Source organism: Hemicordylus capensis, chromosome 1 (assembly GCF_027244095.1).
Source record: "Hemicordylus capensis ecotype Gifberg chromosome 1, rHemCap1.1.pri, whole genome shotgun sequence".
NCBI lineage: Eukaryota > Metazoa > Chordata > Lepidosauria > Squamata > Cordylidae > Hemicordylus > Hemicordylus capensis.
The window spans coordinates 233,062,394-233,088,490 of NC_069657.1; the positions used below are offsets into that span (position 1 = coordinate 233,062,394).

The 26,097-nt window shown below is 44.7% G+C and overlaps 1 protein-coding gene across 2 annotated transcripts in view; it reads left to right on the top strand.

Annotated features, from left to right (window-relative positions):
* Positions 1–425: 425 nt before the first annotated feature.
* The window catches only part of RBM44 (RNA binding motif protein 44), a 49,043-nt gene continuing 23,371 nt past the window's right edge, over positions 426–26,097 (top strand). Inside the window, exons 1-8 of one of the 2 annotated variants that reach the window (XM_053283291.1) lie at positions 427–578; positions 1,039–1,399; positions 1,871–3,408; positions 4,098–4,144; positions 4,561–4,734; positions 6,442–6,517; positions 19,369–19,447; positions 24,707–24,838. In XM_053283291.1, the coding sequence (XP_053139266.1) occupies positions 1,075–1,399; positions 1,871–3,408; positions 4,098–4,144; positions 4,561–4,734; positions 6,442–6,517; positions 19,369–19,447; positions 24,707–24,838 (2,371 nt within the window). In that variant the 5' untranslated portion in view covers positions 427–578; positions 1,039–1,074. Of the gene's footprint in view, positions 1,400–1,870; positions 3,409–4,097; positions 4,145–4,560; positions 4,735–6,441; positions 6,518–19,368; positions 19,448–24,706; positions 24,839–26,097 lie in introns of both variants that reach the window. The other variant, XM_053283292.1, reaches the window with a different exon arrangement.

The following is a 26,097-nucleotide window of genomic DNA, read 5'->3' on the forward strand; positions in this document are numbered from 1 at the left end:
CATTTAAACACACACACACACACACACACACACACACAACCGCTCTCCCTTGCCTGGTGGGTTAAAAATAATCAAAGATCTCTTTGACTACTTCTAAGGTTCCATAGCGAGAGAGGCTTCATTAGGTCGTCGTCAAATCGTCACTGCAAGGATTAATTTAACAAGGATTAATTTAACGGAACAAGAAAGGCGGGAGCAGCACCGGGAGCGGGGGGGGGGGGGGGCTTCCTCGTCCCATCCTTTCCCGCGGCGCCCCACCCGCTTCACCGGACTGTGCGACGTGCGCGTAGCTTCTCTGAGCCTGCGAAAAACTTTGCAGATGAGAACGCCGGTTTCGATTGGCGCGCGCGATCGTTCTACACCAATCCGCGGAGAGAACGTTAGGCCCCAGCCGAGCCCGCTCTCTATAAAAGGAGCTGTTTAGGCGCGTGCGTTACGACGCCGAGCGCCGTTCGTTGGGGGAGCTGGTTCGAGGGTCCTTGCGCGGTCCCTTTTCTCCCGCGCCCCGAAACCTTCCCTTCTTACTAGATATTCTCGCGAGGAGGGAACGTAGCCCGAGGAGAAACATACTAACGGAGGTGTGCTGGGGAGTTTGGCCTGGCCTCTGACTGCGTAACGGGCCGCCGTTCCACTGAACTAACGGGGCTGGGCGGGGGTGTACCTTCGTTATCCACGGCCCAACTGTATTTCTCTAGTTGTTTTGGAAATGACACCAAATCTAGATAAGACATCCTGACATGAAGATATGATGTTTCATTATTTCTTTGCATGTTGCGGGGCGGTGGTGGTCTTGTAAGCGAAATTGTGTAACTTAGTTGTGGCTAAATGCAGTCTCAATATTTTAAATATTTACAAACTCAAGCTTAAAGTAGTTCTTAAGAAGCGCACTTCACCATGATTAGTTTCGTTTCAAACTTTTAAATTCTGTTTGAGATGTTGCTTAAACTTAAAATATAAATTAACAATTTCATGACTGAACTCTTCAGTCAATTTGTTAATTATTTTTATATGCATGTTTTTATCTTTCTTGCGTTCTAGGAACTATACTCTTATCCTGTTACACATGTCTAAAATATGTCATGCCTACCTTATTTTAATGAAAATGTATATGCTCGACCTTTATTGTGTGCAAGGCCTTGGTTTCAGGGACACTATTTGTTTCATGAAGGATTTGCTTATTCAGTGGTACCTTTATACATTTGCCCAAGAACACCTTTGTGTACACCTGAAACTTATTGTCCTGTGACTATAGATCCATCACACCCCTTTGTGGTAGCACCTTTCTCACCTGTCGCTTCTAATTACTGGCAAAGGGAGTATTATTGTAGATATGGTACTGCTGCAATAAATGCATCTGGGAGAAACGTTCTCACAAAACCCAGTACTAATAGCCCTTCAGGTGAGTTAACTTTGCTTTTCAGTAGCTTAGTGATTTTTGTTCTAATTTTAGAAAAGTAATTTATCTCTTTATTTGTGAAAGAAGCTACGTATTTGGTTTGTAGTATGTCATACTTAGGGTTGCCATATTTTGGCTTTCCAAATCTAGGTGCTTAATCTGCATATTATGTAAATTGGTTTGGAAATAATTTTTGAGCAGAATAGTGACCATGTTTTGCTCTATAACTCTGCTTCTCCAAGGGCTAGAGCTTAGCTTAAAAAGAAAAAGAAAGCTGAAATTCTTGCGAATCTGGGTGAGATGCTTAAAATCTGGGTGAAACCTGGAATTGGGGGGGGGGTGGCAACTCTAGTCATACTATCAATGTGTTCATAGATTGTCACTTCCTTTTTAGTTGCATCAGCAAATTGTATTGTGTAATTATAAGAGCAATGTTGAAATGTGTAGCCTGAATGTTGTCTTGTCTCTAAACAGGTGAGAACGCAATCATTAAATCCAGTCAGCCATCAAGTAGTTCTGAGAAAAGTAGATTTGATGAAGTTATGCTTAAGCTAATAGCTTCTAGTGACTGTCATAATGCTAGCACCATGCAACAAACACAAAGTGGAGTAGAGAAAGTTGCTTGTAAATCAGAAATATTGAATGCATTCCAAGAGTCAGAACATACTGAACAAATTAAAATTACTAATATCTCTAGTGAACTTCAAGTAGGAACCAGTTGCTCCATTTCAAGCCAGTCATGCTATCTGAGTGCCTCAGAATTAACATTACCAAAAGAGAACTTATCTTACTTAAGTTCATCGTTTGATGATGATCTTGATGTTGCTTGTAAAGAGAGACAGAGAATTTCCATTGCAGTACATAATGCAAATGAAGCAGATATTGATAACTTGGGAAAAGGCTGTATCAGTATATACTCCAGGGACAATCAGAATGATGAGTACAGATTTAGTGACTTAGATGATGATTCGCAATTAGAATATCACAGTGCTGAAGAACAAGATTACGTAGATCAAAGCTCCTCATCCAGGCAAGAAACAGAAAGCTCAGAATCTCTTCAGAGCAAAGAACTAGGAAATGAAGATGAGTCTATAGATGACCAGCAGTCTGTTAACAAATTGGAGGATAAGTCCTCTACTTCAGTTTGTTCTGTTGATGACTGTTACGATTATAGTGAAATATCAAAGTTCCCTCAAATGTATGAAAATGGCCAATGTTCAGAAGATACACATTTGAATTTTGAGGACGGTGAAAGAGAGCAGACTATCAGTATTTTTTATAGTTTCCTTAATGAAGATTCAGGTAGTGCTAAAGCCGCTGGAAGTAAAGGAAGGAATAATTCAAAATCTCTTTCTGTGAGCAATATCACCATTGATGAAAAGATGGAAGCCACTGACACAGCACTGGTGTCTGAAATGGCTAGTGATGGAGAATTATGTAAAAAAACTGATCACACCAGTACAAGTGTCTTACAGAAAAGTGGAAACTCACACATACTGCAGCAGGGGAGAACATTTTTACCACATGCACACATTTATAGTGGAGACTCGGCACATTCAGATTCCTGTGTTTATCAAGAATCAATTGTGTCTGCAATTAGAACTGACAAGGAGAATTGCAGCCACAGATCACATGGTCATAGTGGAAGATGCCAAGAGAATCTTCCCAACTCAGAGTTAAAGTGCATAACATATTTGAATGATGGCCCAAGCAAAGTTAACCAAGCTGTTGATGCAAGTTCTGATTTTAGAGCTTGCTTTACAACAAGTCGAGCAACTAATATCAAGGCTTCAGTGGTTTCCCGGGCACAAAACACAGTGATAACAATGATGAACAAAGGTAGGCCAAAGGAATGGCTGGATGTTTCCCACAGAAGTGTTGCTTGCAATACCGATTGGTCATGCATCTGCGGTGATATGGAGATGACTTCTTCGCAAATAGCAATGGCTGATATATTAGAAAACTGTATCACTTGTGAAACTGCAAAACATGGATGGAAATCAAACATGGAGGTAACCTTGAAAAACCTTGGAGGGCTTGTGAAATTGTGTCATTCTGATGATGATACTACTACTACTACTATGGATATTATATACTGCTTTTCAACAAAAGTTCCCAAAGCGATTTACATAGAGAAATAAGAATAAATATCCACTGTATTGGTCAGAACCAGATGTTCAACAGGCTTCTCTGCACACATCTCCAGCTGGATGAGTACACAGAAGTGGGTGCTATGAATGTGATTTTCGCCAGCCCAATCAGATATATAGGCTGTATGTACAGAAGATTGTAAAATGAACTGCAGTTCTAATCAGCTGTTCATAAAGGGGCTAGATTTAGTCACCTTTCTGGACAAATCTTTGATATGTAGCCACAATTTATTTTATAAGGTAGTGTCCAGCTGCAGATATGCATCTTAAGTAAGAGCCATTGAGTCCTACAGAAAAGTATTTTCTGTTTTAATGTATGAAGTGGATATTTTGCAGAGAGAGAGAACACATAGTTCGCTCTTTCTGTACTCCAGATTCCCTTATTCAAACACTACAGGAGCACCAAAGCAGTGCGTGTTCAACAAAGTTAATGATTTGTTGTTTAATCAGCTAAAGCTGTTATAAAAACTTATTACATTGATTAAAGCTTGTTTGCAAATTATGGTTGCCAGCAAATTCAGGTAGAAACGTTTTACAACTTGTCTTTCCAGGATCATTTGGAATTGAATAGTAGAGACTTAAATGAAATCCTGAGCAGGTATGATATATGCTTTAAAATGTGTGCGCTCTTCTAGTGATATTACTACATCTTAAGACTTAATTTTCCTTTAAGAAGTTAAAATTCTGTGAAAAATAGCAACAAGTTTAAAAAAGCTAGGAAAACAAATTTTCATAATACTTTATTTGAAATCCAAGCTAAAGAACGTCATTTATTTGAAACATTTGAATACATTATTCTTGATACATCTTTGTATCAATAATATTGGAAAATTGGAACTATAACTCTCCCTTATAACTATTTGCTTGGCTAAGGCAACTGCTGATAGGCCATAAACAATAAACAATCAACTTTGTAAAAAATTAAATAATCCTTTAGTCTACCTTGTTTCTTGAAAAGTAGGTTGGGTGTAAATTCCTAAATATTACTTAATTTATATATTTATCTGTTGAAAGGATGATGCAGCTTTCTCAAGAAATAACCAATCACTTGCCAAACTGCTGTAAGGAACTCTTACAGAGAGTAATAACTGCTGAAATGCAGTTTCTGAGAATTCGCTGTCAGATGTATCATCGGCACTGCCAGCAAACTTGCAGGCCTGTTATAGAAGAAAAGGAATATGTAAGCAAGTAAGTGTGAAATTCCTCTTGAATGAAATAGAATTGCTAGACTCAAAAACACAAAAATGGACTACAAGTGACTAAGAATAAGATTCCTGCCACTTGTGGATTTGCAAGTACATACATTAATCTTTTTTTTAAAAATTGTCTCGATAAATTGGCACCTTTTATCAAGCTAAATATTTTTCATCTATTTGTTGGCTAGACATTGTAGCCCACCTTAACTGTTGTGCCACTTAAAATAAAATAAAAACTGAAAAAGGCTGTTATTCAACAGTTAGATTTTGTTGTACTATAAATAAAACAATTATTAGCAGTCACAGAAAAAGGTGTCACTGATTCTGTGATCAACAAATTAAATACTAATCTAAATCTTGCAGTGCCTGTGGAATTATTACATGGTAGGGTGTGGGCAAACCTTGTACAGTAGTTAAATCATCTGACAGGGATCATGCCACCAACATAGCCAGTTTTGTGCCTCTCACTGATAGGGTCCCTCTTCCATTTTCAGCAGAATATGGGCACAAATGGGAAGCATGCCCTGAGATAGGCAGGACCTACAGTGTTATAAACAATTGCAAGCATCTTGAAATTGCACACAGGAGCCAGTTTAAAGACTAACATACATTATAACATGTCCTATTCCCTGGTAGGAAGCAGGCTGCCACATCTTGCACCAGCTGAACCTTCTGAATATTTTTCGGTGATAGCCCTATGTAGGGTGTCTTATAGGTCGGTCTTATAAACTGCTATTGTGGATATAGATTGTCAAGCCGTCTCTCCAGGAGAAGCTTCTGCTGATGAATTAAATGCAGTTGTTAAAAAGCACTTCTGGATGTTGCTGCTGTTTGGAGTTTCAGAATGCAGTGCTGTATCAAATGACATTCTTGGGTTACGTACTTGGTTCTTCAAGAGTGGGCACAGCCCATTTATTGTTCCTCAATATTTAAAAATTAGTACAGTATATAAAAAGCAAAATTCTTTTTCATGATATACAAAAGACTGGTCCCTCACAGAACAGCTATTGGTAAGATATATTTTGTACTCTAGGGATCTTCAACGTTGGGCCCCCAGATGTTCTTGGACTTCAACTCCCATAATCCCCAGCCAAAGGCCACTGGGCCTGGGGATTATGGGAATTGGTCCAAGAACATCTGGGGGCCCAACATTGAGGATCCTGAAGTCTATAGGATAAACTAGTCAGTATTTTATATACTTATTAATATAACTTTTTAACACTGTTTTTAGAGTAGGTATATTTTTCATCTTTTCAAATTGTTTTTTAACTTTTCCATTTAAGTTCTTAATTTTAAGTGTTCATCATTCTTGTCTTTTTGGTAACTTGAATCCTTATGCTTTGTAGTGTGTTTTGTGTAACTTTTTATTATGACCATTTTATTTTTCTGTGTTGTATTTCTTCTGATGTTTGCTTGAACTTCCTGCAATTCATTTTCTATTGTGTGTTGTCCTATTTGATACTGTAGTCCCCTGAAGAGATTATTTCTCGAAATGTGTAGAGACTTGTTTTTCACCAGTAAACGGTTTTGTGCCACGTGTCTGCATCTTTGGCCTTGCTGTTGTGGTGCCCCCTCTTTTGCATATTTACAGACACTCAAGGAATAAAGCAGTGGCTGGAAAGTACTTCACACACTTAAAGAAATGCTACATAAATTGATAATGTATACTTGTTTAGAGTAGTAATGTCTTGTTTTTCAGTTCTACCTTCGGGACAGTAAAGTCTGTGTTGCAGGTTTCATTGCCCCAAGATATGGAAGCTTCTTCAGCTCCTTTAGTAAGTCTTTTGAACATTAACTTTTTTCAGCTGTTTGACAACTTGCTAAAGTATTTTGAGGGCAGATTCTCCACTATATGATGTCATAATTAGGGCTACACAAAGATGTAGCATCTCTATCATAGTATGTCATCTAGTCAGAGATGAGGGTTGCAAGGTATCCACATATTTCTTCCTGTGCAGGGGCAGATTAAGCTTCTTGCCTCCCATAGGCAAAAAGGCTTTTGCTGCCCTTTTACCTTTATTTTAAAAACAAAATGCTGTGGTGGGGGAGGGGAAACTTACCCTTTTGCCCTGTAAAGAGCACTGCTGCCGGTAGCGGGATGGGTTGGGGCAGCGGCTGCAGGGAGGAAGTGGGGGTGAGGAGGGGAGAGTTCCCCCTTGTACTTTTGAAAATGACCCTGCATGGCGGGATGCGGGGGGGGAGGTGGCAGCAAGCTCTTCTCTGATGCCTGGAGCCGAGTACATCTCATTGGGTTATCGTGTCCATGTGCTCCCAGGCAGGACTAATCAAAATTAGTTACTAGGCTTAAGAGCACCGGACGTATATCCCCGCCCAGTTCTTTTAGTCCTGCAGTCGCTCCTAGGCAGAGATCGTTTGTATTGCTCTTGCAAATCTTATTTGTCTCTTTCTTACTTCTTTGTGGTGTTTCTCATTGTACTTGGACTTTTACTCTATTTCTTACTTAGTTTTTACTTAGTTTTAAAACAAACAAATAACTTAAACCAACACACTTTCTTTCTCGCTCTTTTTGCTAGCCTCCTCAACTGTTGTTCCTCTGTTTCCCTGCACAATGGAGCGTCGCCAGGCTATTAGACACATTTTAGTGCCCAGGGGAGGACAAATGGAGGGCTTCTCGAGCGCCGGGCTCGCCCCCCATATCACTGCCATTAGCGGCGGCGCCATTAATGGCTGCATGGGAAGAGGAGGATTTGCTGATGGCCGCCATATCGGGTCCCTCAAGTGCTATGGGCATGGGCGCTGGATCGGGCCCATCCCTGCTCACCCGCACAATGCGAACTGTGGCAAGAGCAAGGGGAGATGCAAGCCTGGATGGTGCTGGCCAGACCTCGGTCTTTTTCCCACCCATTCCAGAGCTCAGAGAGCCGAGCTGTACCGCTTCTGCCGCTGTACCCTCTAGTGGCTCTGCAACAGCTCCTGCAAATGGCGGCTCGACAGTTTTGGCGGGAATCCTGGGAGCCGCCACTCTTCCAAGCCACATTTCTTCCACGGACCGTCAGGGAGCTGTCTCCACAGCAGAAAGACCGGTGAGATTCCTCCTTGTTGCGGCTAGCCAGGGACCTCCAGTAAATGACCCCCCAGTAAATGTCCCTCAACCTATTCAGAATGTACCTCCTCAGGCCATTAGTCTCCCTTTGGATATGTTGACTGCATGGCAGGACTGGGTTAAAGAGATCTTTTCTGTGTCTCTTAGGGAGGTGGTTAAAAAAGGGAGGAAGTCTAAGAAAAGGTCCAGGGAATGTGTATACGTCCTCTTCTGAGGAGTCCACTTCTCAGGCCCCCAGAAAAGCAACACGCAAGAGGAGGCACACTAACGCTGAGAGGCTCAACCTGATTCCACCTCATGACGTGGTGGTTTTAGGCGGGGGGGGGGTTTCACTCTTCGGAGGGGTCTGGCGGGGAGTCACCGGATTTTACACCCAGTAACCCCTACCTACGGCTCCCCCACGTGAGCCCATTCGCCCTGTCGGGCTGATATCCCCGACTCCTTCAAGAGCGGATGCGGTACCGTTAGATCCGGGGGTACCTGTTGTTGTTATACCAAATCCTGTGGCTCCAATTCCTAATCCTGTGGTTCCATCACCGATCTCTATTCCTAGCCCGCGGCTGGAATTACCTTTAGACCCATTTGACAAAGAAGAGGGAGAATGGTTGGATGACAATCCTGCATCCACAATATCTCAAATATTATTTTCTCAAGTGGATTTGAATCCCCTCATGTCTAGAGCCATGAATGCATTAGACCTTCAAACACCTGTGTCCACTGAGGCAGTTCCACCTACTAAGGGCTCGCTGGTGTTTCCTAAACTGAAGAGTAAGGAGTTGCTGTTACCTCTCCCAGAACTCCTGGCTGATATGGTTAGGGAGGAGTGACTACTCCCCTCCTCTAGTCGTAGATCATTGGCAGTGGCCAATAAGTACTACTCATTCCAACAAGAGGCTATGGACATGTTTAAAGTACCCTTAACAAATGCCCCGGTGGTTGCCCTTCTAAATGTGGCTTTACTACCGAAGGATGGGGAATCAGCCCTGAAAGATCAAAATGATAAAAAAAACTGGAAGCTTCTTTCAAAAGGGCTAATGAGGCCTCTTCTCTGGCCATTAGGGCCTCGGCGGTGGCCTCAATGTTGTCACAGGCATCTATAGTTTGGTTAGATGACCTTATTCAGGATCCCCCTACAGATGTGTTTAATTTGAGGCACCAACTCATAAAGATTCAAAAGGTGCAAGTCTTTGTCTCTGATGCAACCCTAGATGCTATAAGATTTTCATCCAGGGCTTCCACAGCCACAGTTGTGGGATGCCGTAACTTGTGGCTAAAACATTGGCCTGTGGATGCGATTTCTAGGGCCAGTTTGGCCTCTGTTCCCTTTGATGGGGTTAAACTCTTTGGGGAGGAGGCCCTTAAAGAGGTGTTAGTAGAGTCTAAGGACAAACATAAGACCATGCCTCTTCCATCCACCACACGTAAACAGGAACGTCCTCCTCCAAGAAGGACTTTTCAGTTCCAGTACCAGCCCTTTCGATCCTTCCGACCCTCCTTTCGAGGGAGAGACAGGGATTCGAGATTCCAGCGACCCCAATGGGGCAGACAGCGAGGCACTAGGCCCTTCAAGAGGGCAGACAGGCCTTTGCCAATCAACCCAAGTCTCAAAAACAGCAATGACTCCCCAGCACGGTGTCTGGGGGGCCGCCTGTCAGCCTTCTTTCAAAAATGGCAGGAAACAACTACGGACTTGTGGGCTCTGTCGACAGTGCAGTGGGGCTACAAGATAGAACTCATATCCTTACCACCCAGCAGATTTCTACCAACCCCAAGGTCACGTTGGCCTATCAAGCATGTTGGCCTTCTGGGCGCTATTCACCACTTAAAAGATATAGGGGCTTTAGAATTGGTGCCTATCAATCAACAGGGACAGGGAATCTATTCCATAATCTTCACGGTTCCCAAAAAGGACAAATCCTTCAGAGCTGTTCTGGATCTGAAGTTTTTGAATCAGTGGGTTCCCAAACACAGATTTCGCATGGAATCCCTTCGCACCATAACAGAGGGGTTACAACATCTGGACCTCTTCACTTCCATAGATCTAAAGGAAGCTTATTTACACATTCCCATAGATCTGGAAAGTCGTCATCTCCTGCACTTCAAATACAGCGGAGTACATTATCAATATAAAGCATTGCCGTTTGGTGTCTCCTCAGCCCCAAGAATTTTCATCAAGGTGCTGGCACCTGTGGCCGCACATCTAAGACTACAGGGAGTTCGTGTTCTTTGTTATCTCGACGGCCTGCTTTTAAGGTTTCCCTCAGAACTGTCTGCCACAAGAGACCTTCATCTAACTCTTCGCACATTAGAACAACACGGATTCCTAGTAAACGTAGAAAAAAGTCACCTGCAACCTTCCACCAGGATGCAACATCTGGGCTTCCTAATAGACACACGAAGGGACTGTCTCTTTCTACCAGAAGACCGGATCAAGATCCTCAGGGAAGAGATATGGGAGGTGCTGAATGCTTGTCAAGCCAAGTTCCTGTCGTTGGCACGTCTCCTCGGCCTAATGGTGGCCACGTTGGATGCAGTACTGTGGGCCAGATTTAATCTACGACCGCTACAATGGTTCCTTCTAACATTCAGGGAACCCATTTCGAAGAAAGTCAACATAACCATCCTCGTTCCCCAGGACATACTAATGTCCCTGCGGTGGTGGCTCTTGCGAAGAGGCAAGGAGTTCCTCGACCCGGCCTGGATTCTGATCATGACTGATGCCAGCAAGACCGGCTGGGGGGCACATTGTCACCACAGAACAGCCCAAGGCCGGTGGTCACAAGGCGAGAATGTACACAGCATCAATTGGTTGGAGCTGAGGGCCATCTGTCTTGCCTTTTTGGCATTCCAGGACCTGATCACCGGTTCCCACGTGTTGATAAGAACAGACAACACGATGGCGAAGGCCCACATAAACAGACAGGTGGGGACCAGGTCTCGATCTCTTCAGGCAGAAGCATCACTGATATTGGATTGGGCAGAGGTTCACCTGGCCTCACTCATAGCCCACAATGTACAAGGGGATCTCAACTCGATAGCGCACTGGCTGAGTTGAGAGCAGCTCCTACCCGTGGAGTGGGCACTCAACAGGAGAGTCTTTCGGATGATCACGCGACGCTTCGGCACCCCGAGAGTCAACCTGTTTGCCTCAGCACTGAACGCACAGCTCACCAGGTTCTTCACCCGCTTCCCCTGCCCACAAGGAGAAGGGGCAGATACCCTAGCAGCGAGATGGCCTTGGGAACTGCTGTATGCCTTCCCACCAACTCCGCTCTTGGCCCGCTTTCTTTGCAGAGTGCGCTTGCTCAAGGCTCAGGTCATCCTAGTAGCGCCTTACTGGCCCAGGAGACCATGGTTTGCAGAGTTACATCACTTGGCCATACAGGAACCGTGGTTCTTCCTGGTGTCAACAGATCTTCTACTTTAAGGTCCCATAGAACATCACGATCCAGGCTGGTTTCAACTAGCTGCCTGGAGACTGAGCGGGGAATTTTAAGTAAGTTCGGCTATTCGAGAAGTGTCCTAACTACCATGTTATCTTCCACAAGGGAGTCCACCAAGCGTATATATCAGTATACATGGAGAGCATTTCTTCGATGTTCAGCAAGGCATTCCATACCTCAGGGGACAGTGTCCATTAAAGATCTCCTGGCATTTTTACAAGATGGCTTAGACAAAGGACTCAAGACTAATACGTTATAAAGACAAGCTGCTTCCCTAGCAGATGTGATAGCATGTCTATCCAAATCCAAGGTTGTTAACCACCCTCATTTTAAAAGATTCCTGAGGGGGGCTACCCTGCTGTCATCTATGGTGGTTCACCTTTTTCCATCTTGGAGTCTCCACACTGTTCTTAAGGCACTTCAGAATCATCCGTTTGAGCTGATAGGAACCATTCCCTTAAGGCTTTTATTGTACAAGATGGCGTTCTTAATAGCTGTTACATCTGCAAGAAGACTATCTGAATTGCATGCTCTGTCGGCTCATAAAAATGTATGCATTTTCTCTGCTGACTCCATGTGTCTCATTCCTAGCCCGTTCATCAGGCCGAAGGTGTCCTCAGCATTCCACCACTCACAAGATGTCATACTTCCATCGTTCTGTCCTAGGCCAACTCACCCAACAGAACGAAAATGGCATAAACTAGACATACGCAGATGTTTGAAGAGATACCTGAGACGCACGGGGAGCTTCAGGAAGACGGAGAGTCTATTTGTTAGTTTTTTACCAGTTTCCATTGGAAGCCAAGTGTCTTCACAGATTATTGCTAGATGGATACGGACTTGTATTTCACTAGCCTATGAGTCTCTACACCTTCCAGCACCAGAACACATTCTGGCTCACTCTACTAGGGCAGCGTCCACATCTGCGGCCTTCTCAACCAACGTGCCAGTGCATGAAATATGCAGGGCTGCGACTTGGAAGGCTCTGTCAACATTTACGAAGCACTATAAAATTGATCTATATGCATCTTCTCAAGCTGCATTTGGACGCAGAGTGCTTCAACAGGTTCTTCCCCCAGAGTAGGCAAGGACACTCCCTCCCAGAGAGTTTTGGCCAGGGCTTTGGTATGTCCCGATGAGAGATGTCCTCGACTCCAGGCATCAGAGAACAGAGCATTGGTTTCACTTACCGTGAAGGCTCCTTCTTGATGCTGGAGCTGAGGACATCTCGGCCCTCCCAGGCGGTGTCCTGGCCTACTCCACAGGAAACTTGAGCATATTACAAGAGCACAGCTAATAGTTCCAGTGTGTGTCCGTGTTTTAACGCTGGTTGTATACTAGTTACTTCCATGCTATTTGCACATTTGGCCTAAAAGAACTGGGCGGGGTTATCCATCCGGGGCTCTTAAGCCTAGTAACTAATTTTGATTAGTCCTGCCTGGGAGCACGTGGACATGATAACCCAATGAGAGATGTCCTCGGTTCCAGCATCAAGAAGGAGCCTTCACGGTAAGTGAAACCAATGCTCCGTTTCCAGCTCCCCTCCTCCCAAGTGACTGCATGGGCCTCTGTTGTGCAGCCTGTTTGCAGCCTTGCTCCACATGCGGAGCCCCTACTACTGTAGTTTCAGCCTAAGTAGGTGTGACAGAAGAACCTTTGTGTTTTGGGTATTCACTCTGAAAAGTGAGTTTTTACTCCTCAATTCAAGGCTTGGCACTGCAGTAGTAGGGGCTCCTGCTAAAAACCTTTTCCTAACCTTGGATGATTAATTATAACCAATCTGTGTTCTCTCATTCTCCCCCCCCCCCAACTGTGTGCAGAATGAGTTTTGTTCTGTGTAACAGTATCAAGGCAGTGTGCGTGCACATGCATTCAGAGTGGGACCTTCCTGATTCAACCTGAGTGTGATCTAAATTTAACTGAGTGAGCATCAAAAATTGTGTGAGAGCATACACACACGCACGCCTTAGAGGGAACACTGTCCTCAATATATTTATTTTCAAGGCTAATACAGCAGTCTAGTCACAATGTCAACCATATTGTATCCCAGTATTCAAACTAGAAATGTGGCTTTTCTGGAAATTTCTGAATTGGAAAAATGTTTCCCATGCAAAGTTCTATATCTTCTTACTTGCATTTTTTTTGGTAGCCTTTGTCTACCTGGCCTTATTTTTAAAATCGTGTTTCCCTCCCACCCACCTCCTGCTGCTACTACCATAGATTTACCACCAAGATTTCCTTTTTATTAGTGTATGGAAGTAAACGCTCAACATTAACACTGCTACTGACAAATGCCAGATTATTTGGGAGAAAAACACAAAGCTGAGTTGTGCTTTCACTGTCAGAAATGCACATGCTGTGCATGCCATAATTGTTCCTCTTGTTTGGGAGGAACTGTTCTACTGGGGGATAAACTGTTACTGAGCTTTGTTAACTTGGCCAAGAATTCAACTTCACATGTCCAGCTGCTGTGTAATATCTCGCCATCCTCCATCTTGGCTCTTTGTTACTCAGAACCAATGACTGAATCTCTGGTTGCTCCAGATTCTGGAACTCAGCAGATTTTCACACAGGCTTTTGGAACTCTAACGTTGGGCCATACTGATGAGATTGCTTCTACCTAGTATTCCAAAGTGTCTTAGTACACTTTGACACAAAATGTCATTTTGGCATTTCACCAAGATCACTGGCAGTTATGGCAGCCCCAGGTGGAAACCTCTTCCGTTATCAACCCTACATTGTTCAGTCAGTTGAGAATATCTACCAGTACTACATCTGACAGCACCTTAGAACTTCAAGTTGTGAACTAATTCAGGAGATCAAAGAAGCTTCAACTTATCTCAGGACATATACCTGTCCTTCCCTTCACCAACATCTGTAGATGAACAGGCTCTGCATTCTTTAGGTGGGGGCTTTTTTCTTGCATGTACTGTCGGCCTTCTGAAAGACTGTTTCTATTCATCTGCTGTTTCAGGTCCAACAAGGGACTCCAGGTTTCAGTTTGTTTCCTGTCTCAATTGGTCTCTCATGATTAATCTCATGTACCATCTGACTAAGAAGCCAGTGCCAGTACAGGTCTGTTTGTAATAGTTCCGCATGGACTATTGCCATGTTGTACTACATTTTGTATAGGTGTCTTCATTCCTGAACTCTGTCAGTCTTTTCTGCTTACGCACAACCATTCACTTTCATTAGATACTATGCTCTCAGTCTTTTCTGCTTACGCACAACCATTCACTTTCATTAGATACTATGCTCTCAGTGCAGCTCTCAGGAGGGCTGTTCTTTAATCCCTGTTTGTCTGATCTGCACTGTCCTCCTTGGTAATCTAGCTTCCTGCTCCCAAGTGTGAGTGCACAGAGGCCACAAAGAGAAAGTAAACAAGTGGCCATCTGTGCACAAACATTGCCCTCTGCAGTAACTCTTTGTTTTCCATGTGGGGTTTACTGTGGCAGTCTATCAAAACTGAGGGAAAGGAGGCAAGAGTCATGCCTATTTAAGCTGACTGCAGTAGCACAGGGAGGGGCTTCCACCAAACATCTGAGGCAAAACTCTAGACTGCTGAAGGACTAAAAGGAGGAAGCCTGCTAAACCTCGTAGCTCTCCAGGTCCGGATCCTCCAACCCCAGTGGAGGACCCACCTGCCCCAGTAACCCCTGCACCCCCACTTCCATCACTGCCACCAGCTGTACTATCTATTCCAGTTGAAGTGATCCTGGACGAAATCTGGTTCCAGCCATTGGAAGTGCTAAATACCCTGGATGGAGAGATAGTGGACAGTGTGACAAAAAATGCTGGAGCGGAGCAGCCGGAAGGCAGCTCTTCAGTGGAGTTTAAGGCTTATACAGAGCAATTGCTCCGAATGGGCACCTCACTGGGTTTGGACACTTCTAATCAGTGCCCTCCAGTGGAGGATCCCATTTTTGAGTTAATTCAGCCTCAGACTATGGGAGTGGTTGTGCTTCCATTAGTTTCAACGATCGCTCAAATTGTCAAGTCCGCTTGGGAGAAGCCAGCATCTTTCCCTCTGACCTCAAAGAAGTTGGAGGGCATGTACAGAGTATCTAAGGTTCCGAGTGGGTGACTGTACCTACCAGTACAAGGTCCTTCCATTTGGACTGGCATCAGCACCTCATGTCTTTATGAAGTGCGTGGCGGTGGCACATCTTCAGCTTCAAGGGATAACAGTTTTTCCATACATCAGTGACTGGTTGCTGGTGGCCGCCTCCCACCAACACCTAGTAAGACTCATGCAACTTGCTCTTCGCTTGCTTCATTCCCTAGGATTGGAGGTGAATTTCACAAAGTCAGCACTTACGCAGACTCGGAAACTGGAGTTTCTGGGGACTCTGTTAGACTCCAGGGTGCGGAGGGCTTACCTGGCTCCTCGCAGAGTAAACAGTCTCCTAGACACAGCATGGGCATTTTGTCAGAGAAGATGTCATATGGCCAGGTTCATGCAAAGACTTCTTGGGTTTATGGCTTTCACCACGACAGTTTTCTTGCTAGCTTGTTTCAACATGCATCATCTGTAAGCGTGGCTCCTGGACAACTTCAGTCCGCAATACCAACATCAGGGCATGCACATTTGGCTTGCACAGGAGATACATGCAGCAGTACTGTGGTGGACAAGGGATGAGCATTTGACGAAGGGTATGCTGTTTCAACAGCTCTTCTTGAAGATGACCATAACAAGCAACGCCTCCAACTCTGGCTGGGGGGCCCACTTCAGAAACCTCACAGTAGCGGGCCTTTGGTCAGGGGGAGGCACATAAATTCCCTCAAACTACTGGCTGTTTTTCTGGTGTCAAAAGCTTTTCACTGTTGGATCAAAGGGCTGCCGGTGCTCATCCTAACAGACAACACCACAGCCTGTGCTTACTTGAACTGGCAGGGCCAGTTCAGGGTCTCTCAGAGCTTGATGTATCTACCTCTAGATATACGGACCTGGTGTACGCTCAGGAAAGTCTGTCCGACAGCCATACACATAGAGGGGACTTCCAACTCCCTAGTGGATGCACTCAGCCGCCAGACAGCTAACCCCCATGAGTGGTCCTTGGATCTGAGCACCCTGTTAGGAGTGTTCTGCAGGTGGGGAACACCGTCCATAGACCTTTTCGCCACAGCTGCCAACGCGAAGTGCAGACATTATTGCAGCAGGGCAGGTCGACCAGCATTCTTTAGGCAATGCTTTTCTCTGCCCTTGGGGTCGGGGTTTGATTTATGTGTCCCCACCATTTCTGTTGATTCCAAGGATTCAGTGGGTGATCTTGGTAACCCCATGGTGGCAGAGGCAGCCTTGGTTCACCACCCTTCTGGATATGGCCAGTCACACTTACCTGCATTTACCTCTGAGCCCTCAACTTCTAACAATGGACAATGGCTGCAGATTGCATCCAGACCTAGAGTCGCTGCTCCGGATGGTCTGGAAAATATAAGGCCAACGCAATTCACTGACAATTCAAAGGTTCCTGGATGCAGCACGGAAACCATCCATCCGTAGGTGTTAGGCTGCGAAATGGGAGAAATTGTGCTCACACACTTCAAAATGGGGTCTTGCCCCCAATCAAGCTCCAGTCCAAGCTGTTTTGGAGTTCTTTCTGGCACTGTGGGAGTCAGCACAAGCTCATGTCTGACAGGGTACACTTGGTGGTGATAGTTGCCTATCACAGTTATTCAGGTTTGTTTACTGACCCGGCAGTTAGGTTTTTAACTGCTTAACTTGTTTCCATTGCCTCCCCCCCCCCCCAATTTATTGCCCTCATGAGATTTACAGCTAGTCCTCTCAGCTGATGACTCATCCGTTTGAACCGTTGGCCACATGCAGCCTGAAGCTCCTGACATTGAAAACAGTATTTTTGGTAGCCATCTCCTTAGCTCGGAGAGTTAGTGAGCTGAAGGCCCTTCGTTGTGATTCCCCCACTTGATATTCCACAAGGACAGTCTCGTGCTGCATCCTGACGTTATGTTCCTGCTTAGAGTGGTATCAGAGTTTCACATGGCTCTGGATTTCAGGTTGCTGGTGTTCTTCCCTAACCCGCTCTCTGCTAGAGAAAGGGCTTATCATTCTCTAGATGTTTGCAGAGTGTTGGCTTTTTATGTGGACAGGCCTAAAGCCTACCGAAAGTCTAACAGGCTGGTTGTTAGTTATGCAGGTCTGTCCATGGGTAGGGATGTGCAAGGCTCCGAACCGGTCCGGTCTGGCACGGGGGGGTTGTAGCTTTAAGGGCGGGGGTGGTACTTCCCACCCACCCCCGCTCTTCCCCTTCTGGCGCTGTGTTTTTAGATAAAGATTCGGGGGGGGCAGCGTTCCTCCCTGCCGCCGTCGTTAGCCTGCCATTGCCGAAGTTAGTCACACGCATGCGCCCGTTCTGCCGTACGTGCGCACCCGCCGCCACTGTGTGCGCTCCGAAGACATCACACGATGTGTGACGTCTGCGGAGCGTGCGCACGGCAGAATGGGCTCATGCGTGTGACTAACTTCGCCAATGGCAGACTAACGACGGGGGCAGGGGTGGCAGGGAGGAACACTGCCGCCCCAGAATCTTTATCTAAAAACACAGCGCCGGAGGGGGAAGAGCGGCGGCGGGGGGGGTAAGTACCACCCCCCTGCCCTTAAAGCTACAACCTTCCTCCGTGCCGAACCACCGGACCGGTTCGGAGGCCTCCAGCATGGCCTCCAAACCGGTTCGGGCACATCCCTATCCATTGGTATGCCCATCTCGACACAAAGAGTTTTGTCCTGGGTCACAGAAGCAATTACTTTGGCCTACCACGTGGCAAAGAAAAAGCTACCTTGCCTAGTCTGGGCTCATTCAACATGGGCTGTGGCATCTGCCATGGCATTCTGGCAAGGAAACTCTCTGGATGAAATCTGCAGGGCAGCGACCTGGGAAGTCGCGTCAACCTTCGTCTGCCATTATGCCCTGGATATCCGGTCACGGTCACAGCCACGTTTGGAACATCGGTGCCCCAGTCAGTCTCTCGGTAGGTTGCTTCCTCCGACCAGGTAATTACAGCTTATGATCCCAAATTTGATGCACAGAGACCACGAAGAAGGGCAGGTTTCCTACCTGTAACTGTAGTTCTTCGGGTGGTCTTCTGTGCATTTACACTCCCGCCCTACCTCCCCACAGCAGCCTGACTCTATTGCCAATCTCTGGTTGCTGCTGTCTCCTTGACTGAGGTAGAGTGGGATAGAGTCCTATAGACGGAGCTACGTTTCCCACATTCTTTTTTTTTTAATGGCAAAGCTTTGGAAGGTTCCGGAACCTGGTTTCTGAGCAGGCGCATAACCCAAGTGTGATGCACAGAAGACCACTCGAAGAACTATAGTTACAGGTAGGAAACCTGTCCATATGTTTTATAAGTATATGGCCCTGCTAACTGGGGCAAAGAGGCACCTTTTAAAAAGTGGTGATTCTCTTAATTTAGCAGGGGGAGAGCAACTGGCCCTGTCCATCCTCAGCATGGTACCTCTCCAGTGACTGTTGCTGCTGTTTATCTTGTTTCTTTTTAGATTGTGAGCCCTTTGGGGACAGGGATACATCTTATTTATCTATCTTCTATATATATAATTCTGTTAGACGTACTCATCGCTAATTCTATGCTTGCTAGTTCTCGCAAGAGTTCGTGAGTGAGGGGAGGGGGAGAGGAAAGCAATGGTGGCAAGGAACATAAGGCCAACAGACAGGCCAGTGAACAGGCAGGCAGGTAGGTAGGTGGGTGGGGAGAGAAAGCAGCAGTGGTGGTGGGGGAAGAGAAAGTGAAAACGGTGGCAGAGGAGAGAAAGCAAATGCGGGGGCGGAAGCAAAAGCAGCAGTGGCAGGGAGGAAGAGAAAGTGGTGACTGCCGGGGTAGGGGGCTGGCCAGAGAGAAAAACATAGGAGGAGGGGGGAGGACAGAGAACAAGGGTCTGAGAATGGGGGAGAACTAGAGGCACAGATGCTCTGTGTCCGGGCCAGCTGGTTTATCTTATTTCTCTAAACTGCTTTGGAAACTTTCATTGAAAAGCTGTGTATAAATATTTGCAGTTGCTTCTGAAGAAGCTGGGGCCGGTGGTGTCAGGAAAAAAACTAAAATTTGGAAACACCGCTGAATATAGTGGTTTTTTTAATAGGTTACTCGTCACGTGAGTGTTGATGAAAACAGTGCCCCGCAGCTTTTCAGCAATGAGAGGGATCAACTTGTAGAAAACGGTAAGTTCAACATCTGTCTAAAGCGTATAGAGCAATTGCTTGGCGTTTCTACTATAACAATCAAGCATTAAATATTATGACCAAACAGTTAAATAGATCTATCCAAAATGTATTAGATATTAATAGAAATGTGTGTAATAGGGAGAGTAAAGGTTTCTAATTTGTAGCAAATTTTATTGCTCAGTGTCATTCCTCCTCTCTTAAAACAACACTGCCTCTGTATTGAACCAGTGCCATGTATGTATTTATATATAGTTTAGCACGTTTCTATTCCACCCCATATGCAAGTCTCTGGGCAGTTCTCATCTTCAGTAATTAGAATAAGCATCTCACTTATTTTAAAATGTGTGTTTGTGGAGCACCACAATTTAAACTTGCCTCTACTTACATGGTGACATATTTTAGTTTTCCTTCCATGTTGTTGACTTAATGTGTTTATATCATGGCTTTCAGATGCTAGATGTTCCGTGTACTGTTTTCTTGATATGTTTTCAAATCGGTGCCTGCTTGGGTATTTAACCTATTACTACATGTGGTGAGATGAGAAGTGATCTTCTGGCACTTGCCTTTCCTTTCTGTTCTTCCCATGCCATTCCCCTGAGACAATCTAGCATCAAAACATGGTACACAGCAGAGCTTCGTTGGCTGATTAAATCTCAGGAAGCTCATAAAGAGGGTGCTTCCTGAGATATTTAGAAGCCAAACTCTTTAAGGTTTTACAAGTTAAAACCACCATATTGAGTTTGGCCTGGAAGCAAAATGGAAATCAATAAAGCTGTTTTGAGATAGGCATAAAGTATATATATTTCCTTTATTGTAATAGGATTACAATGTGTAAACATGACCAAGGATAGTAATAATACATGTGAATATAACTGAAAGAAAAATCCCTTGAAACAGAAGTTAAAACCAGCTCAGGAGGAAATCGTGGCGGGGAGGACACAACACCTTCTTCAATGATATGTTCTATGTTTCAGAGCATAAACTATTTATTATTAAAGTTAAACCAAATAGCTAAAAATTCTTCTTCTTTACCTTGCTGATAGGGGGGGCAGGGAGGAACCAGTTCAAATGTTGACACATCAGTGATCCAAAGTTGCAATTGAAGAGTGAATTTGCCCTTCCAGTGTTGTATTAAAATCCTTTTGGCAATACCCAAAATGCGAAGAATCCACAAATCTTGATATAATGCTAGGTTCTATAAGCTGGGGATGTACTATAAAATACAAGGGAGGCATTTTGCACCCTCTGCCATTAAACTTTTTCTTGCCAAATCTCTTGCTCAGCTTACATATGGTGCGCAGCTAGGGCCCTTATCTAGCTTTCAGCAGGTGGAGACAATTCAATCTAAAAATTTCTTAGAGTTGTACTTTTGACCCCCCCCCCCGCCCCCGTTGTGTCTCTAATGCCAGATTGATACTGGAGATGGGTCTAGTCAAGGTGGAGGCTAGATATTGGATACTTACAATTTTTTACTGGATTAAGATCCATCATTCCCATAGTAGTTTGGTATCTCTTACATTAAAAGATTCATTTCATGTCTCCTGGGAACATAGAATACTTACTAAATTGGCAACAATGGGGTTGCTTCTGCTTACCCTGCTTAAAATGGAAGTACAACAAGCCCGTGCCTTGGTGAAACAGAAAATATTGGACACGGAGCAGCAGGAAGATTTAGCTAAGTTGCCGGAGTTTTAATGTAACGATACCACAAGGTACCTTGTTGCTCCTTTATCCTATCTGCAACAATTAGACACCCCCAGATATAGGTGGCTTTCACACAAGCCAGATGTAGATGCCTTCCCTCTGCTTTTCTTGAAGGTTGCTACAGTGGGACTCCTTATGCGGAGCATCTATGCCCTTGTGGTGATGGGGAAGTTGAATCAATTGAACATGTTTTGCTTCATTGCTCCTTTTGTAGGGACTTGCATCTAGAATTAATATTTCCATTGCTGGCTCGTTTCCCAGGAAATTCGCCTAGTCAACAAGTGGCTTTCCTGCTTGAGGACAGTATTCCTGCCATCACTCGGAAAGTGGCGGGCTTCTGTGCGGCAGCTCGAAGATTGCATCAGTTTTTAATTAATAATTCTAGTGCTGCCCTATAACCTTTTAGTTATAATATTGTTGGTGGGTTAGACTGTTGACTTGTTATGTTTTTAATTGTTATTTATATTTTAATTCCCCCCCCCCCTTGTGCTGGTCAGAGACAGTAATAAACTTTGAACTGAACATCCCATGGGATGTAGGCATAAAATAACCATGCCACATGCTGATCCAGCTGAAATCCTGGGCTGTCTTCAAGGGTAAACGTATGGGAGGAGACCTTGTCTTGTGGTAGAAAGTTTGAATTGTCCACTTTGCTAAGTAGGATCTATCTTGGTTTGCATTTGAATTGGAGACTGTGAGTACTATAAGATATTCCCCTTGGGATGGGGCAGCTCTAGAAAGAGCATCTGCAAGCAGTCCCAAGTTCCCTCGCTGGTATCTCCAAGAGAGGGCTGAGAGACTCTCTGCTTGCAGCCTTCGAGAAGCCACTGCCAGTCTGTGTAGACTGAGCTAGATGGACCAATGGTCTGATTTGGTAGAAGGCAGCTTCCTATGTTCCCAAGGGTAGCCCCATGTATAGTGAATTACTCTGTAACCTAATCTCTGAGTCACTAAAGTATGAATGTGAATACCTTAAAAACAAACTGCTCGAAAACAAACTGCTGTTGATGTCTGATTACAGCAGTCGACTCGCTACCTTTTTTACCCAACCAGTGAGAGTATCCCACAGCATTGAATACTGTGCAACTCTTTGGAGAAGAGACTTGCAAGGTCAAGCCAGTTCTTTCTCCTTCACAAAGCAAGATGTGCTTCAGGCTCCTCCTCCTCCTCCAAGTCTGTTTTATTGGCAAGAACAAGGGGTGTAGCTATAACTGAGTGGATGGGTTCAAAGGACCCAGCTCCCACCCCAGATCCACCCCTCCCTATTTTCTTATCTCCCTCACTTTGAGGGGCCACCAGGGAGAGAGGTGAGCATGGGCCCCATCTCCCCTAGCTACACCCCTGGCAAGCACCATTCATTGTTTATAGTTCTCGTTTATAGTGTTAAAGCTTTGAGTTTTAGCATTTTTATCTGCATTTTAAAATTGTACTAATGGTTTTTTAATAGTACACCACCCAGGGACCTTTTGTATGGGGTGGTATAGCAATGTAAGAAATAAATAATTTAAAAGATAATAGAAATCTACTGTATTTATCCAAATCTAAAATGAGGGTTTCCCCTAGGTCTTGCCTCTTAAGTAGGGGTGGGGTGGGTGGTCATTGTCTTAGATTCAGTCCTCCTCCTTTGGGGTAGATACAGGTATAACCTGTATTTAACCTATCTTTTAAGGCTTCATTTTACATTCAGAGTACTATTCTATCCTATTCGGGTAGATGCAGTACCTATCATTGTAGTGTAAGTGTCCAGAACTTCAATTAAAGACTGGTATTTACTTGGCAAAAAAAGTTTCATCATTAAATGGAAAGTAAATCTCCATGTTGCACGATTCATTAGTGTAAACATTCATGATTTGCACGGTAGTATATGGACTTCTGTGTCCATATGTTTTAATTATGTCTTGTATTGGTTTTATTGTAACCTGCTCTGCGACCTTTAGGTATACGATGGGCTAGAAGTGTCTGTGTGTCTGTCTGTCTGTGTGTGTGTCTGTCTGGTGGGCTTTGGAGTGGCGTGGGGAGTGCTGGTCACATAGGCAGAAGCCTAACCCTCCCCTCCCATGTCAGCAGGCTTGGGTGTTTACCCAAGCCTGCCAGCATTGAGGAAAACAAACGGGGTGGGGAGCAGAAAAACAGGGATAAAAATAGAAAGTAAATGTGGGGCGGGGGGGCAGGAGCCAGAAAGTAAAAATGCCAGGGCAAAAAGCAGGGTGAAAGGCAGAAAGCAGGGATTGCATCCCCCTCCCACCAAACAAGCTAGTAAAACATCAGACTTACCAGCAGCCAGGAAATTGTCTGGAGCAGGGAGCTTCCCTGCATCCCCCCCACTCCACCTGCAACTTCCTTTTTTTGTTTTACTGGCTGGAACAGCTGCTACTCAAGCTGCTTCAGCCAATCGGATTTCTAAATGCATTTTTAATCCATTATTTTAGTTCTTCCTGGGGGCAGTGTCAGGAGGAACCCCCTAGGAATCTGATTGGCTGGAGCAGTTTCAGTAGCAGCCCCTAAGGCCAAAACAAGAAGCTACTGGCAGGGGAGGAGGGGCTAGAAGAATCTACCTGCTGTGAAGTTTTCTCCGGCTGCTGGTAAGTCTGATCCTTTATTTGCTGGGGGTGGGGGGTTGTTTCTTTTTCTTTTCTTTTTTTGCGGGGGCACAGCCCCTCCTGCACTTACTGACCAGCCACCTTTTATGCAGAAAAACAGACTTTAATGCATTACCGTTGATACAGGCAGGGGCATACAAAGCTTGCTGTGGAAAACATGCCCTAACCACACACTCCTGGTTCAGTGTTGAACCTTGCGAGGCAGAGAGGAGCTCCCAAGCAGTGCTTGAACAAAGTTCTGGCTGGGGAGAACTGGGGGAGTAGGGCTGAGTGTTCCGGCTTCTGGTGCTGACCACGTCCCCTGCGTCTGCTTGGCCCTTTCCCCAATCCTCCCCACCCAGTGCTTTGCTGACTGGCTGGGGGTTTCTTTCTCTGCCTTTCTGGGAGCAAGGCAGGGAAAGAAGCCATTGGCTAACAGCGCTTGAATGAAGCTCCTGCTGGGCAGAAGAGGGCCGTGCCTCACGTTCCCAGCTGACAATCACTCGTTCAGCAGATGGGTGCTGGAGGGGGCAAGGGGTGCCATGGTGTTCCCCCAGACCCTGGCAGACTAGGGATGAGTGTCCCCATTTGTCCAAGGGTGGCTGTGCCTCTGAATATAGGATTATCACGGAATCGGTTTGAAGACATAAGTGTAGACTTGACTTGAATTAGATTCAGATTTAATTTTAAGCCACATTATTTTTAGACATTTAATATAACTAACTTTAATTTTAGCTCTCATTTTTTAGTGTGTTTAAAGATTTATACACATCTTGGGCTGGTATAACTATTTGTGTGTATGTCCTATCCTGATCCCTGTGTTATGTGCTGGGGCAGCAAACATTAGGGATGGGGAAGATGACAAAAGCTCCGTGTCCAGAACTTTTCACTTTCTTGAATCCTGTGTGGATTTTACCTGTCAGTACTATATTCTCAGTACTACCAGTTTTTAATATTTGAAATTGTATTGAAGGTTCTTTGAATACTCAAGAAATCAGTGAAGATTGGTTTGATGCTAAAGAGAACCTGACAGTGACTGATTCTTCAGTGTCAGTTACAGGGAATGAAATAGAAAAACATCAGTTAAAGCTAACTGGTACGACAGGTAAGCTTGTATTGGTTCCGGAATAGCACAAACACTGTTCTGAGCTTCAGACATCTTTCTTCATGCTAGTTTGGGGAGATTCTTTATCATCTCTGCAGTTCCCTACCTGGGATAGTGAAGTTTGTCCTGTTCCCCATGTATGTTTAATAGCTTTATGATTGGTGTCTTTTTGTGGTCTTGTTTTTGGCTAACAAATACAAGTTGATAAAATATGAAACAAAGTGGGAACAGGATAAACCACCCTTTGTCAGATGTTCATGGACCTCTGGGACCGGTGGATTTTCACTGTGGCATACTAATGAGCCTAAGGAACTCTGCAGCAAATGCCAGAGGACGTAGCCCACAAATCTTCAATGAATGGATCAATCTTACATGGACCTGTTTGCCATGTTGGACAATGCCAAGTGTATCCAGTTGTGCAGTAGCAGAGTGTGGGGAACTGACTCAATATTTTGAGGATGTGTCCATAAGGATGTGGAAGGAAGCCCTCATCTATGACTTCTTGTCTCCTTCAAAAGATTTGTTTGGACTGCAAAACTGCATCCTCATCTTATTTATTTTATTTATTGTTAGATTTATATAAATCTTTTCAATAAAATTATCCCAACGCATCTTACAAAAGTTGATACAAAAAATTCCATTAAAACACATTAAAATATTAAATCAATTTAATATTAATTTTATAGCACCTTAGTGGCAATGTTTGTTGTCTCCTTCAACTAATGTGGACACCTTAATCTGTCTACTACTGCAGGCAGACTTCCTCTCTGTAAAATGAAAGTCACAAAATGTACACACCCTGAAACCCACTGTGGAAAGAACACAACTCTTATAGGGACCTGTTTGGCTCTCTGGAAGGTCCTCCTTTAGTGTAAGGAAGGCAGCCACTAGAAGGTCCTGTTGCCGGAAACAGACTAGGTTTGTGTGTTTGGCACATACACACTCAGAACTGGTCTGCTTGGTTGGTTTCTTTCATCCTGTGTCTCTTGCACTTAGACACCTGGGCTGGCTTTTTGCACTGTGAATCCACATGGCTGAAATCTTGCTATCAATCCTCAGAGCATCCACCCACCAATCTTTTACGAGTTGGTTATGTGCTTCTTTAAGGGCCTATGGAACTGAAGCTTATCATTATCAGCCTTTCCTTGGTTATCATTATCAGCCTTATCATTATCAGCCTTTCCTTGGTTCTGTTGCAATTCATGCAGTAGCTCCTTGTTTACATGACTTGGTAGCTTTTGCTCAGCAGAAACTGCTTG